At 51.1% G+C, this 16,282-nt stretch overlaps 1 protein-coding gene across 1 annotated transcript in view; it reads right to left on the bottom strand.

Moving 5' to 3' along the window:
• The window catches only part of USH1C (USH1 protein network component harmonin), a 51,316-nt gene that overhangs the window by 11,976 nt on the left and 23,058 nt on the right, over positions 1 to 16,282 (bottom strand). The window contains exons 15-20 of the mRNA XM_060103956.1: positions 12,253 to 12,302; positions 9,123 to 9,275; positions 7,666 to 7,782; positions 6,655 to 7,137; positions 3,052 to 3,171; positions 1,979 to 2,029 (exon numbers count right to left, since the gene is read on the bottom strand). Coding sequence (XP_059959939.1) covers positions 1,979 to 2,029; positions 3,052 to 3,171; positions 6,655 to 7,137; positions 7,666 to 7,782; positions 9,123 to 9,275; positions 12,253 to 12,302 — 974 coding nt within the window. The remainder of the gene's footprint in view (positions 1 to 1,978; positions 2,030 to 3,051; positions 3,172 to 6,654; positions 7,138 to 7,665; positions 7,783 to 9,122; positions 9,276 to 12,252; positions 12,303 to 16,282) is intronic.

Below are 16,282 nucleotides of genomic sequence, written 5' to 3' on the forward strand. Positions count from 1 at the left end.
CACCTCCTAGTGTAATGGAAATAAAAACAAAAATAAACAAATGGGACCTAATGAAACTTAAAAGCTTTTGCAAAGCAAAAGAAACTATAAACAAGATGAAAAGACAACCCTCAGAATGGGAGAAAATATTTGCAAGGGAATCAATAGACAAAGGATTAATCTCCAAAATATATAAACACCTCATGCAGCTCAATATTAAAAAAACAAACAACCCAATCCAAAAATGGGCAGAAGACCTAAATAGACATTTCTCCAAAGAAGACATACAGATGGCCAAGAAGCACAAAAAAAGCTGCTCAACATCACTAATTACTAGAGAAATGCAAATCAAAACTACAATGAGGTATCACCTCACACCAGTTAGAATGGGCATCATCAGAAAATCTACAAACAACAAATGCTGGAGAGGATATGGAGAAAAGGGAATCCTCTTGCACTGTTGGTGGGAATGTAAATTGATACAGCCACTATGGAGAACAGTATGGAGGTTCCTTAAAAAACTAAAAATAGAATTACCATATGATCCAGCAATCCCACTACTGGGCATATACCCAGAGAAAACCATAATTCAAAAAGACACATGCACCCCAATGTTCATTGCAGCACTATTTACAATAGCCAGGTCATGGAAGCAATCTAAATGCCCATCGACAGATGAATGGATAAAGAAGATGTGGTACATATATACAATGGAATATTAGCCATAAAAAGGAATGAAATTGAGTCATTTGTTGAGACGTGGATGGATCTAGAGTCTGTCATACAGAGTGGAGTAAGTCAGAAAGAGAAAAACAAATATCGTATACTAACGCATGTATCTGGAACCTAGAGAAATGGTACAGATGAACCGGTTTGCAGGGCAGAAGTTGAGACACAGATGTAGAGAACAAACGTATGGACACCAAGGGGGGAAAGCCACGGGGGGTGGGGATGGTGGTGTGCTGAATTGGGTGATTGGGATTGACATGTATACACTGATGTGTATAAAATTGATGACTAATAAGAACCTGCTGTATAAAAAAATTAATAATATAAAATTCAAAAATAAAAAAATAAGTAAATAAAATTTAAAAATTAGTTTGAAATTTTAGATTAAAAAATAAACACTTAAAAATAAAAAAGGAAACAGTGCTTGGCACACCACAGCTAAGTGTCAGCTGTCACCTGTGACTGCTCAGTCCTGCGTTGGGCGCAGCTTCCTTTGCAGACCCCCCCATCTCACTGTACAACTGACACATCCCCTTTGTTCCCTGCCTGCAGTCAAATCAGCCTGTAGTCAGATATTCGGTTATTGGTGAGGATGTTGGCTGCAAGATCTCCATCTTGGGGTCTCTTTCATCAGCAATGAGACAGCCAATCCAATGGCTGGCTCTGAGGATGTAAGCCCCAGGAGGTGGGAGGATAAGTGGCTGCCTGCCTGAATCCACTCATGGACCTGCAAGGACTTCTGTGGGGCCCTGTGCACGGGAGCGCCCCCTGCAGATGGAGGACCTGGGCCACCACTTCCTCCCTGATGGTGGTTTGGGGCCAAGTGGGGTTTGGTGAAGCTGTGATCTGCCTTGAAGAGGCAAGACATGGGAAGGGGCAGGGAAACACCTCAGGCAGCCCCTTTTTTTCTCCTAGAGCTGCAGCAACCACCTATCTTGGCCTCTGTGACCCTCTGAGGGGTCCCCCTGCTGCTCCTCTGTGAACAAACAGCAGCAAAAGAGGTCAGCCCCCAGGGACCCTGCTGCTTTCTCAGCTTGGCCATGGGGTCTCACAAGCCCAGGATCCCCACCTGATATGAGACACACACACACACACACACACACCCCAAACCCCTGGCCACAGGTAACAGGACACAGTTTTGGCCTGAGGCTCCTGGAAGATGGCTCTTGGGGCCACCTCCAAGCTGACAGGCACTCCCAGAGAGGTCAGAGTGGGAGGGGCAGAGGGTGGTGGGGAGGACCACAGACACACACGACGGGTATCATTTTACTTGTCGGAACGCTGTCTGATAAACCACCATCCTCTTCAACATCTCCTGTGGCTGCCAGGAAAAAAAAAGAAAGTTCCATGCTGGATGTTACCAATAGGTCTCGTCTGCCCCCTGGTGCCAAACCCTGGGCCTGCCAGCCTGGGGTTGCTTGGCCAACATCCCTCCCCAGACAGACGCAGCCTGATTTATGTGAGGGGCCCCTCAACACCCCCAGATGCAGCAGCGACCTAGTCCTAGTCAAGAAGACACCACCCCTTGTCATCAGCCTGAAAACACAATGCAGAGGCATCAGTAGGCTGTCACAGGAGCGTGAACTTTGCTTTTTGGAGAGCTAAAGCTCAAAATAAGTATCTGAGCTACTCCACCCTAACATTTGGATAGGGTTTCCTTGAAAGGGGAATATAAACTGTGGCATGACTCCTCCCACTGTGGGTGGGAGGCCTGTCAGGGGCCAGCAACCTTGCAGGGGGTGCACCTGTGTCCCAGCTTGCTCAGCCGTGGGTGACTGGGGGTGGGCGGACCCTCCCCCCACCCCTCAGGGCCACACCCCACATTCCCAGTCGCAGTGAGGAGTGAGACAGGAAGTGGAGAAGGGAAGTGGATCTGCTTTGGCCAGTTCCCCATCTGAGGGTGATCTACGACAGGCCTTAGGGGTGCAGGCCAGGGCAACTGGAATCACTGTAGGTTTTGGCAAAATGGCAAGTAGGTAGGAGTTTGGGCTTTGGAGTCTGAAAGACTGGAGTAAATTGTCAGTCCTGGCTCTGCCTTGGACAACCCTTAACCTCTCTAAGCTCAGTTTCCTCAAGTGTTCAACAGGGCTAACAATAGGAACCATATCATTACTTCTAGATGGCGCTCTACGCTGTTTGATCAAGTGAGAAACAGGCATTTCTCTGGCTGTGGCAACATCCACTTATACCTACGTGGATTCACCTCTTGGCCAATGAGAAGCTGACAAGATGGCAGGTGATGTGAGTTTGTACCCCACCTCGCTGTAGAGGCAGCAGCAGCTAGGGGAGACAGTCCATGTCTGCTCCTCCGGAGATGCCCTGGAGGGGACCCAAGGGGCTTACCAGGACCTCGGATTTCACAGCTGGCCTGTAGATGAAGTTGGACTCCTGGTGGACCATGACAGGTTTGGAGATGGTGGACACGCCAGGGCCTCGTGGAGGCTGTGGGCTTGGGCAAAATGTCTATGGGGTTAGTTTAAAGAGAGACCCATGTGAGGTCATGGCCCGGGTGGCCCAGGCCAACCACGGCACTTTGACACACAGGCAAATTCACACCATGCACTGAGCCAGCCTGGTCCGTTCACCCTGCCGGATGTCCTAGGGACAGGGACAAGAAGTCCATTGTCCACAGTGTGTCCTGAGGCCACAGAAACTATTGGGTGGTTCTGAGGAATCAGGGACTTGAGCCAGAGCTTGCTATGGGGGTGCCAGCGGGCACTGTCAGTCAGAGGATACTTTCAAGGCTCTCTCTCAGTGGCCACGGGTGCCATCCAGCTTCCTCTCTCCCAAAGGAGACAGTTGCCGTTCCCAGACTGCGCATGCAGCATCTGCTGTTCCTGGTGGGTGGGCACAGAGGTGGGGGTTTGGGAGGGAGGACCAGTAAGCGTGGCATCCAGGAGAGCTGATGCAACACGTCTGCTTTGCTCTAACCCACTAGATCATCTTGGGCAAGACAAATTGGGTCACAGCCCTGCCCCAAACCCTTCATGGGTCCCCACTGACTACTAAACTCCTTGGCTCGACCCCCATGAGCTTCTCTACTTTCCTTGGCAGCCTCATCCCTCACTCCTCGCCCTTCTCACACTGCCTAACTTGAGCCTCCAAAATGCCCGTTTTTCTTGCCTTGAGGGTTTTTTTACCTGCTCAGGTGTTAGCTTGGGTATCACCACCTTTGGGGACCATTCCTTGAGCTTTTCCTCTCCACCCCCTCCCCTCAACATAGCACCTGTGCTTCCCTCATCTGCCCTGGTAGTGTGGGAGTTTCCTGCTTACTTGTCTGTCCTTCCACCAGACAGTCTCAGACAGGGACTGGGCTGCCTATTTTGTGGTGGTTCTCTGGTGCCCAGCACGGTGTCTAGCATATAATAGGTGCTCATTAAACATGATACCTGAGTAAACGAATGACTCAGTATTATGGTGGGTGCATGGGGCAGTGCCTGGGAGTACACGTGGCTCTGAAAACCTTCCCCTGGCAGGTGCCTGTGTGGCAGGCACAGGTGCTGACCTGACACAGGTGTTTGTTTCCACCACCCGAGACCTGCTGGCGGCGGGTCTGACTGTGCAGATGTGTGATGGTCCACACGTCCTACTGCAGCACTGATGACCACTCGCCAGTAGCATGCAGGGAGGAGAAGGTTGGGCAGGGTCATGGGCCAAAGTGCTGACGCGAGCAGGATGAAGCTAACCAAAACAGCTGACCCCTGGCCTCTGCATCAGGGGCAACACTTGCTTTGATGTCACTTAAGAGATTTAGGGTCCAGTTCTTCAGAGGCTCCTTGTGTGGGGAGAGTCTCTTTTAACCTTCTCTCTGCTCTGATCAGGAACTAACAGTGGGAACTTTGTGATGCCTGGAAAAATCCAAGAACCCTGTTTTTGAATATTGACCCTGACTCAAAAGGTTGCAGTTTACCTCCGATTTCAAGTTTGCAGCTTCACTCAAATTATCTTGTACTCTGATCTGTCACTGAGCATAGGTAATGTCTGTTGAGCACCTCCTATGTGCCTGTCACTCTCCCAAGTATTAACTTAGAATGAATTCACGTATTAACTCATTTGATCCTCATAATAAGTAGGTGCCGTCAGCATTCCCATTTTACAGACAAGGATACCTAGTTTCAGACAGATGAAATAACGCATGCCCAAAGTCATCAAGCCAGTGACTGAGCCAGGATTCCATCCTGGGTAGTTCCTTCCTGTCATCATTATGTCCCCTGCACCTGCAGTGCCCTTCTCCCATCCTCCATGTATCACCATCCCTCAAGGCTCAGCTCTACAGAGGCGCCTTCAACTTCCCATTAGAATGAATCCCGCCCACAGCACCTAGCCCGTGCCAATCTTACAGCTGAAACCTGCCTGGTCAGCTGCTAATCCTTCAGATAGCAAAGTCCTGGAGAGCACAGCTGTGCCAACTGCCTCTGGGTCCGCTTCAGCACAGCTCCCCACTCCCACACACGGAAGCACAAGGAAGGTGCTCAATTGATGACTGAGTTGAATTTGTTGAGGGAAAGCTGCTGCCCCCTCTTGGTGGGGGCCACTCTCAAGAAGGATGTGGGCCTCTTTGCCAGGTAACTCAGCCCCTGCAAACTGCGCTGCTTGGGCTCTGGGGCAAGACATCCTTGGAACAGACAGACTTCTCTCTGTCAGAGCTCAGGGCTCAGGACCCCACCGGGAGTCCCTCTGAGAGTGCCCTGCTGGCAGCTGCCGCCTCGTCAGCATCTGGCACTTTCTTCATTCCCACATTCCTTCCCCCAAGTGCTCCTGAATGCTCTGAGATGCTTATTCTGCACTTCATGCAGGAACTCACATCCATGCAGGAAAGGTTAATAAAAACAACTGATTGGGTACTACTGACTACCCTCCCCCCAAATCCCCACTCTTAGCTGACATGAGCTGCTGTAGTTCTGACTGGAGTCTTAGCCTCACAGCTACTGGAGCAGAGAAATATTTTGTTTTTCCCTCCAAAGGATCAAAGCTCCATCTCTTCCTTGGGGATCGCCTCTTAGCCTTTGGGTTAAGAACAATAATGAGAAATATGTCTTTTTTTTTTTTTTTTGCGGTACGCAGTCCTCTCACTGTTGTGGCCTCTCCCATTGCGGAGCACAGGCTCCGGATGCGCAGGCTCAGCGGCCATGGCTCACGGGCCCAGCCGCTCCGCGGCATGTGGGATCTTCCCGGACCGGGGCACGAACCCGTGTCCCCTGCATCAGCAGGCGGACTCTCAACCACTGCGCCACCAGGGAAGCCCCAGAAATATGTCTTTTTGAGAAAGATCACTGTTCTCCCTGCTGACATCCAAGAAAAAGATCCCTAATCTTTTAGTAGTAAATTTGGAGCTTTCTAGGAACTATCCATTTTCATTTTTTCTGTAGCTGGAAGCTGGCCAGAAATTTATGGGCATTACGCTTCAAGCTAACACAGCTGGCTAGTGCCATAGAAAATGGCACAGTAATGTCCTAATTACTGGACAGTGTTATCACCTCATTTACAGAGCCTAATACTGCTCCCCTGCTTCCCATCCCCCTTTTCCCCTGTTAGAGAATTCATTTCCCATATTCAAGGCTTTCTGAGCTAATATCAAGAAACAACTGGCTGTCATATAAATAGAGCTCTGGCTCTTCATTCACACAGCCTTGCAAATACTACATTGAATGTTACCCGCCCATACTAGCCAAGTGGAGCAAAGAGAGAGCCATCAACACTGATGCAATGTTGCTCATCCCAAGTACCAAAGGCAATTCACCATACAACACGGCACTTCAAAATCAGCAGAAACCACACACATGCAGGACACCCACAACATGCAGGCTGGGGAGCTCGTTCTTGGAAAATGGGGTGGGGGGATGCTTCTTCCCGTCTCCACTCACAGGAACAGAGGAGGGCTTGGGAAACAGCAGCCCGGCCCACTCTTCCTGCTTCCCAGCATAGCATGCAGAACAGAGGTAGTACCTTTGGGGCGGGTGGGAAGCTCCGTTCAGGGACGGGAGAGCTGGCCGGCTTCCCACTGTGGTTCTTTGCCTCCCAGTCCTCTGCTGGATTGCCTGTCTCCCCAGCGCGGAAGGGGTGGTTGCCTAGTGCCTCTTCCAGTGCCGAGGGCAGCGGGCGGGTAGGAGTGAGGTCTTGGGTAGGAATGGATGGTGGGGGAGGGATGGGAATGGGGGGTGGAGTGCGTTGCACCCAGGGTGAGGATGAGGCACTCGGGCGGCCCGATGAGGGAAGGACAGGGGGCGCGGGGACCTTGGAGGGCGGGTTGGAGGGTGGAGGGTGGGGCATCACAGGCAAGGCAGAAGCAGTCTTGGGGGGATAGTGGAACATGTCCAAGGGGATGTCATCCAGGTCAGTGGTGTGGAGGTGCAGCCCACCTGCGAAGCGTCTCAGGGGTGGGGCCAGGGGAGACACAGAAGGCAGGGGAGGCGGGAGCCCTGTGGTCATCTGGGGGGTTGCAAGGAAGTTCTGTAACTGCTTAGTGCCCCACTTCACAATACATCGAGTATAACGCTCATCTATTTATTTCTCTGGCTGCTGAAGACCCACCACCCTCCATGGGGGTGTCACTTCTCTGCCACCTGGGTGCCCAGCTGATCCCATACGAGGTGGCCAGTAGGGAGTGCCCAAATGCAGGGGAGCCCCAAGTTATGTGGGTGGTAATATAATCCATTAGATGACCAACAGTCATCTAAACTGGAACACACTTGACAGTGAAAAGGACATCTGAGTAATTATGCCAGGACAACAGGCCTAACCGGGATCATCTCAGATGAGCTGGGACTTAGTGGTCACTCTGGAGGTAATCCCAGAAATACAGATATGCCCCCCTCCTCAAGAGAGGAAGGGGGAGTGGGCTGGTTGGCGGCCCTGGACAGCGAAGCTTGCCAGTGGCCATCTTGCCTCCCGCTGTCCCCAGGGTGGGTGGTCCTGAAGGCAGCAGGAGGGTCTATGTGGGAAGAAGGGCTCTGTTACCTCTGAAATCTCAGTATCAGCAGAGGAAATCTGCTCAAGGCGCGTCTGACAGAGCCTTTCCACCCAATACTGAATCTTTTCCGATTCCTCAAGGTCTTCCCGCTCTGTCTCCGATACCTGGGACCCAAGGCCGGCGCAAAATGGAGAGGACAGAGGGCACACTTGAGTCACATGTGGGCGGCACACTCAAATCAGTAGAACAGAAGCACTTCTTAAAAAAAACCCAGAGTACTGTTGGGTGTGTCAATTACCTAGAAAAAGCCCCGGGCTTGTTCCACCTGGCCCTAGAGGAGGTGGAAATAAGGGGGAGGGGGTGTTAGGGTGCTGGGCTAGCTAACGGCAGGTGTAGGCAAAATCCGAGAAGGAGCTCGTGCGTTGCGTGGGATTAGCTGGCCCCCAGCATCCCCACCAACCCTGAGGCTCTTATGGTTCTCCAAGTATGGTCCTTTTATAGGCTCTCAGCACCTTCCAAGAGTTCAGTTGTACTCTTTTTCACCCCCCCTCCAGGCCGCCTTGTCCTCAGGAGCACAAGCTCAATTTTATCTTTAATCTTTTAGCTAATTGGCTCTTAATGAGAGATCTGACGCACTTCACATTTTTCAGGACTTCTCTGGATTTGTAATCTAATCAGTTTGGCATTCTGATTCATGGAAGCATTAAAGAGAAGCGAAACCAGTTAATATCTCCAACAGCTAGGGAGTTACCTAGGAAATAGGAATTACTTATGCTGGAAGACTACTTTTGACATGACTTGAAGGGGACAGCCTTAGATATATTCCTGGGTTGAAGAGGTCTAGCCTCAGACACATCTCATGTTGATGGGAGCAGCCTCAAACTCACAGCCTGATTAATTGGGGGATAACCTCAGACACCCCACCTGCCTAAAGGGGTTAGCTTCAGACCCATACCCTCAGACACAAGGCAGATTGGGGAAAACGGGTCTTGGATTCATAACCTGGGTTGGGGAGGGGGGTGTCAAACTGACCCAGATCTAACGACAGGTGGGTAGAAGGCTAACTTCAGATCTACAGCTGAACAGAGGGTTAGCCTCCGACTCAAACCCAGAGCAGGGAGGGCAGCCTCACAGCCACACGGAGGGTGGAGCGGCCTAGCCTTGGGCTCATACTCTGGTTGGGGGTGGTGGGAGTAGAGGACAGATTTAAATCTCTAGCCACACGTGTAGAGGCGAACCCGAGACCTACAATCTGGGCAGAGAGGCCAGCCCCTGAGCAAGGGGGCCCGTCTTGATCCCAAACATACACTAAGCCAGAGGCTAGTCTCAGACGACTCTGGGTAGGTAGGAAGATGTCACTCTCCAGCCTGGGGAGGGGGCCAGGCTCACTCCACCCTTGGACTGCATTTGGGAAGAGCAACTCCATCTGGTTCCCTGAGAGCGTGGTGGGGACCAACCAAACAGTCCTAGGAATGCTCACCAGGCCTGGGAGCAGGACACATACCTCCTGGGCCAGCCGGTTGATCTTCAGTTGCTTTTCCTTCTCTAGCATTTCCTCTTTCTCTTTGTAAAGCTTTTGCTCAAATTCCAGTTCCTTCTTATTCTTTCTCAACTCCTGAAGGCTATCATACTTGGCTTTCTTCTTATCCTTTCCTTTCTGAGCAGATGTGGCATTGTTTATAAGACAAGGGTTACAAGGTAGTGTTGATACTGGCACAGCACAGCAAACAGGGCATTCAGTCTTCAGACAACAGCAGGCAACCACCCCACGGTGAGCCCCTCCCCTAGCTCTGCCCCACCACACTGGGCATTGGACTTAAAGGTTAAGGACAGGCAGGACGCTGCTACCCATCACAGAGTGAGACACATTTCCCTGTGCCAGCCAGAAGAAGTGGCTTACTAGTTCACTAACAAGCTGTGTGACCTTGGTTAAGTTCCTTAACCTCTCTGGGCCTGGTTTATCTCATCTCCAAAATGGGGGAAATACCTACCCCACAGGTTTGCCATTCAGAGCCAATGAAATAACATCTATGAAAGAGCTTCGTGAGCTTCAAAGTGCTGTATTTTAAAAAGCATTGTATTTATTTCTTAGTATCTGGGCCTATGCCTTCTCCAACAACTGGATGTTCAGACACCACAGGTGCATCCTGGTAGATTCTAGAGAAAATCTGGGACAGATCCCCTGTCCTGAGCTAGAGGAGAAGGGTGTCAGCCTCCGACCTGGGAGCTCAGAGCCAGGGACATCAGATTTTGTCCTGATGCTTAAACTCCAGACCATTTCATCCTGGAGAGTCCAAATCCACTGTTCCCTCTGAACTAGGCTCCTGAACTAAGGAATAGACAGAAACTACAGGACTGGGAGATGGTGGGCAGGAGAAGGTAGGGAGGATGGCCTAACTGCTCTTCACTGGCCATCAGGGTTGAAGAGGACGGGGGGGAAGGAGACGCAGGGCAAACAGACTTCTTTTTCCTGTTTGAATTAGACCACAACGTCTGCCTTCCTGGTTGCTTCTCCCATGGGCTTGCAGGGAAGGCAAGGAGTAAGGAATGAAGAGAATTAAGATTTATGGACTGCCTATGTGCCAAGGGATTAAAAGTTGATTATCTCATAAGTAGGTATTATCCCCCTTCTGATGGAACAGCCGAGGTTCAGAAAGGTCAAGTCCCTCGCTGGACGTCAAACACCTAGTAAGTGGTGGCGCCAGAGTTTGGACCTGAGTTTCCCCACGGTGCTCTGATGAGCTGGGGGCAATGGAGCATGGCAGGAGGGAGCGTCAGGCCCCATCACACAGCATGGAGGACAAGGGCCAGCAGAGGGAGTCAACACTCTGGGGAAGGAGGAAGCCTGCACGTTCATTGAGCTCACCCCCAAACCCACAAGCCTTCCTGGGGCCTGCTCTCAGAATTCCTGAATCATCCCAGCATCCAAGGCTAGGAAGGAGGAATTGAGTTTCCCAGCAATGGACACACAACTTTGTCCATGATGGGTCATTATGGACATGTGACCGAGTCATTCTGCTTCCCCTCCTAAAGACTACCCCCACCTCTGTGCACAGGTGCTTTGGAGATGGTTCCCCATCTAGGATATGGGGACTCACCCCCAGAGCAGTCTGTGAGCCACTTGAGAAAATGGTTTTCACTACTTCAGAGTTCTGCTTGATTCCTTCCTACCCTGTTCACTAGACTCTCAGCTCAGTTGATAGATGAATCCTTACTATCATATTATCAATTCAGACAATTCCCCAAGAGGAGCCAGAAACATTCTACCCAATGGCAGCTTGCTAGACTAAGGGCATGGCCTCTCACAGGGACCATCATAATAGGCATGGCCATTCTATTAGTTTAAAAAAAACCACCAGTGTTAAGATTTTAGAGCTAGGGCTCCTGGGTGGGGCAGGCAGATATGACAGTTTCTGTCCCATCTCCAAGAAAAGAGCACCTGCTTATTGATGCAGAAAGGCAAGCTGCCCCATAGCATTGCCTACTGATCATACACTAGCCTTCTCCATACATGTTACTTAGCTGTGTGTGAATCTGCCTGCCCTGCCAGATGGCGGGCTCCTACAAGTAGGGTTGGTCTGCGTGAGTTACTCAAGCAGTCCTGGGGAAAGGATTCAGTCAGAAACATGAATCCTTCAGGCGCTGGAATAGACTTTGTGAGGTCACAGGCCTGGGTGCCTTGAGACCCAGAGGGCTCAAGAAGACACTGAATAGTTATCTTCTCAAATAAGGGGAGTTTTGTGAATTGCTGATCACGGCCATAGAGGGCCACTTGTATTACCTGGGGACTTTGTTCCAGCTGCTGGGAGACAAAGCATCTCACGTGACTCTAGAAAAAATGTCAATGGATTTTCAGAGCCAGCATGAGGGACATGATTCTGTTTTCCTTTAGCTGTGAGTTAAATTCATGGCAGATATTCCTTCTGGTCCAGACTGAGAGGACAGGCAGATGGGGTGGATGTGCTCTTGCTTCTACCTAGATGCAATTTTTCTCTCTTTTGGAAATGAAATGAAAACCAAAATACCAGCTATTTCTGGAATGACTGGACTAATGAATAGAGGAAAATAAGCTTTCCTCTTCACCAACAGCAATTTTCGAGTGACATGATTTCTGATGGGAGATGTGTGTGGAGGGGACGCTAGTTCTTTTACATTTATCTAGTTATTAGTGCCTGGAAAAGAATTTACCTGTATATCTCCTTTTATTATTTTTTCAAATAAAATCCTCTGTGTGTGCACACGTGCATGTCTCATAACCTGCACCCAACTTGATTTTTCACTCTGTCTGACCCTGGCTTCTGGTCTTGGCCTCTGGTTCTACTTGACAGAGAAACAAAGCAGAAGTTTCCTGCCAGGGCTCTGCCCTGTCCCATGCCCAGTGGGGCTGGTGCTGACCCAGCAGTGCCTGATGGTACCTGGGAAGGTCTCAGCCCGTGAATACCTCCCCGACGATGCCGCTGTGACAGCGCCCTGCCATCTGACATCAGTCTGACAGAGAGGCACAGACATGGTTAGCCCCCCCCCAGTGAACGGGCGGTCACACTGTTGAGAGGTGACAGGAGAAGAAACAATGTTTGGAAAAGGTCAAAACCAACGGCAAACTCAGCAGCAAACAGCACTCAGTCCTGGCCTACCTTCCGGATGGTTGGGAATTTGCCATCGTAGCGATAAAACCATCCAAAGGCTATAAGAACACAGAGAACAAAGCGATGAGATGCAGTCCAGCTCAGCCAGAGCATCCATGGGCAGCAGCCAGGAGGAGCTGGGTTCCCAAGGAACTCGCGGCTTTGTGAGATGAAGAGCAGCCTTGGCAAATTCAACAGCAGAACCGCACCCTCTGTCTGACTCTCCACTTACCTGGCCTCACCTGGGTTGTAAAGCAGGCCCAAGACCACCTGAGAAAGGGCCCGATTCCCAGGCCCCAGGCCACTGTCAGCTGCCTCCCCCAGGACACTGGCTTCAGAAGTCAGTGCCAGAAAGTCAAAGAGAAAGCCCCTTGTAGAAGGATGAGTTTTTCCCCATCACAGCCACAGTCTGCAAACACAAAGCCCCATTGAACAAGGCCTCTCCTGACTGGCGTCAGGTTCCTCCATCCAAGAAACAACTTGAAACAAAAGGGAGCCTGGGTCTTTGCCTAGAACGACTGTCAGACAGAACAAAACTGTCTTGTCTCACAGAGCAGGCCACGTCCTCTGCTTTCAACGGCGAAAGAGAAGACTCTGGCAGGGTCAGCTCAGGGAAAGACGCTCAAGCAGCAGTGGGCAGGAGATCTGCCCCCAGAAAAGCATATCCCCACCCAGGCCAGATCACCAGCCCCCTGCCTTCCCCAGGCAACAGCATGACAGATGGGCTAATACCTCAAGGCTGAAGCTCCCTGGCCAGAAGTGATGGCTTAATTACCCACCCTTGACCATCCTGAGCTCTGGAACAGGATCTAGAAAGCCCCCTGCTAGACCCAGCACTATCCTCTTAGTTGCTGGATGTTGGGGAGGTCCAGGGAGTCTTGGGGGAGAGGCCAGAGAAGCAGAGGAAGAACTTAGGCTTGGGTAGTATTAAATATTTGAACCAGCAGTTCCAGCTGACATTTCAGCCTGGCCGCGAGTCTTGTCCTTAAGGTATTGTACGCAGTGCTCGGACCAAGCCAGGGCTTGGAGGAGCTTCCCGGACTCCAGGAGTCCCTACCACATATTGGCCCCTCAGAGCTGGGTGTCTGTAGGGCTGGCAGGAGGAGGCAGGCAGGGCAAACAGAGCAGCAAGGCCAGGGAGCGAAGCGGGGGCCGCAAACCTGCTCTCCCTGCTTTTCCGTGCCTCCGTCCAGGTCATCTGCCGGGTCAAACTCGGGGTCCACTCCCAGATCATCTACCCGGGAAAAGAGGAGGAAGCTGGTGAACCAAGAAGAACTTGGGAGATCAAGAGGCTAGAGGTGCTTGGGGGTGCCTGGGGGCCTGTGACCAGCTTACTCCATGGGAGAGCTGGGAGGTCAGGGGCAAGAACAGGGCTCAGGAATCCAGAGCAAAGGTTTCTTGCTCTGGGATGGTGCGTGCAGTGCTTTCAACCTTGGTAGTTCTCATTTCTCCATCTGTAAAATGGGCTCACAACAGGGGCCTCTGATCTGACAGCAGCATGAGAACCGTTTTGCAGGGTGTTTGGTTGAAACAGGAGGTGCAGTACGGATGACAGGAATATCTGAGTATTTTATACACGTTTGATGTCAAGGGCTTCCTCCCAGCTTCTCCTCATCACTCTTGGAGCTCTGGGTCCCCAGGGGATGTCAGAACTGTGTGTGGGGACAGCAGATGGAAGTTTGGGATCCTGAGGAGGTGAGGAGGTCCCAAGGGGTAAAAGGGGCATGTGTGCTTAGAAAGACATGAATTCTGACCTAATGTGGAGAATAGCAAACTGTCCTTTCCAGTGATTTCTAACCTGGACTCTGGCCTCCCTGGGGCCCTGGAAAGTAGTGTTTGAGTCTGCTATGAGCTTCTTATTAATATTTCCAAATATTAATTAGAAGAGCTGGCCTATTAACCTATGAAAAGGCTATACGTAAGTTCCTTTGCTTTTGGCTCGGTTTATATTTACTCAATAATGGAACACTGATGCTTTCTTGCTAACAAGAGGGACTACTTAATAAAACAGTGAACACAAATGATTACTTAATAGTGTGGTAGGGAAATACTCAACTTCCAAACCATGGAGTCTAATGGGATCGGGGGCTAATAGAAGGGGTCCTTGATGAGAAGGCTGGAAAGCTCTTATTTAAACTTCTTATCTTTCAAGCCTCCTTCCAGGTCTGGGAACCTTAATTACCCCTCTGTCCCCTTTTGCTTTTGCTAAGGAAAGCTATTCTGGGGCCTCTGTGACTGTACGTCCTGGCTTTGAGGGCTCAGTGCAATGTTGAGGTTCTGTTAGGTTGGTCATGGTAGGCAGGCGGAGCCCCTGGGAAGCAGGTGGGGAGGGGAGCAGTCAGTCCCACCCTGATCATTAGGATGAGTGGCTTCATTTTCCAGGCAAGAGGTGCTTCATACTCTTCCCTGTCTGTTCAAAAATGCTGGCTCCACACAGGCACAGACACCTGAGTCGGGTAGAACCTGTCAGCTGACTGGACCCCCAAATTGAAGAGTGGTCAGGGAGGGGCTGGCTGCAGCCTGGCCTGTCGGTCCTAAACGGCAGAGACCATTCCAGCCTCCCAGGAATGGGGAGAAGGTGGGAACTGAGCTGGCTCAGAGGCCTTCCTGCACTTCCTGCCTAATCTCCAAAGTAAAATTAAACTGCCGATGCAGATGCAGATGGATGGAGGTAGCCTCGCTGCCTCAGCTCAGGCCGGCAGAGCCTGGTCTTCAATCACTTGCTTCCTGCTGTTCCCTTAGAAAACATTTACATCTCGAGCAAAGGGAACGTTTTTTGCTCCTTTTATTCAAGAAGCTTGATTTGGTCTAAAAGCACTGAATAAATAGCTAGAGAAAGGATTTTTATTTTTTACAGTTCCTGAGAGGGTGTGTTTGCTTTGAGGCCAAGACCCAATTTCTAGGAAGGTACTAAATTGACTAGGATTACTTTCATGAGAAGCAATTAAAATCGATTTCTCTCCTTCAGAAGCTCCTATTTCACTCCAAAGAGCAAATTAGCTACCTGTCTAAAGCACAGATTATTCGCTGGGAATTTAGCTCTGGCCACATCCTCAACTCATACCGAATGTCACGGGGGCAGCTGATGAGAAAGTGCTTTGTCCTTCGGAGAGGACCCGAGATGACACTGCCCCGGTGCCAGCAAGAAATGTGCTGGGAGATGCTTGCCCTGCACCAGGGAGGGGTGACATGGAATGATCCAGATGCCCTGAGCCTCTTGTTGACCCAAGTGGCCTGGGTTGGCAAGTTGATGTCCCTCTAGGGATCGAGTATGATTCAAAGTTGGGGCCAAAGCTTTCCGGACCCCACCACAGGATCCCAAATGGCTGCTGCACAGGGGGGGGGTGGGGGAAACCTTGGTTCTTGGGTGCAGATTTGCCTCATATCTGGAGGGTTCAAGGTCGGCTGAGCACAGTCAGCTGGAGTAGAATCTGCCTTGTGTCAAGTACAAGTCGAAACAGCTGTAAAGTCAGAGTAAAGGCCCAACCAGGCAACCTGGACCTGTGATCGCCACGGCCCCCAAGCTGCCTGGCTCCTGGCTCGCCACCACTACCCCCACTGAAGAAGCACTGAGACTGAGCCCCCAAATCTGCCCTGGTGGTGTGAGCTGCCCCTTGAAGAGACATGACATCCTGGGAGTTGGGGTGGAGAGCAGGTGGACGTGGGAGCAGGTGGTGGGGGCCTGGGCTGCAAGTGGACGTGGGAACACAGGACAGAGGAAGAAAGGAGATGGGAAGGGCAGAGGTTGCTGAGGCCCAAGGATGGCCGCAGTTTGGTGCCTGGGAGGGTCACACAGTTCTCTCCCCGACTCTATCCTCGGAGTGGCATGACTGCAGTCCACACACAGGGATGCAGGTGGTAGGGGCACTTCGGTAAGCTCCTCCCACAACTGCTCATCAGCCTTGGACCACCAGAGTCCTTCTCTCACGTGAGCCCCTTCCCCTCTTTCTTGCTGCTGTTTTACCCCAGCCCCAACTCAGAACCGGGCAAGAGGAGGACACAACACCTGACATACTAGGATGATAATCCCATCAGCAGT

The sequence above is a fragment of the Mesoplodon densirostris genome, chromosome 7 (assembly GCF_025265405.1).
Source record: "Mesoplodon densirostris isolate mMesDen1 chromosome 7, mMesDen1 primary haplotype, whole genome shotgun sequence".
Lineage (NCBI taxonomy): Eukaryota > Metazoa > Chordata > Mammalia > Artiodactyla > Ziphiidae > Mesoplodon > Mesoplodon densirostris.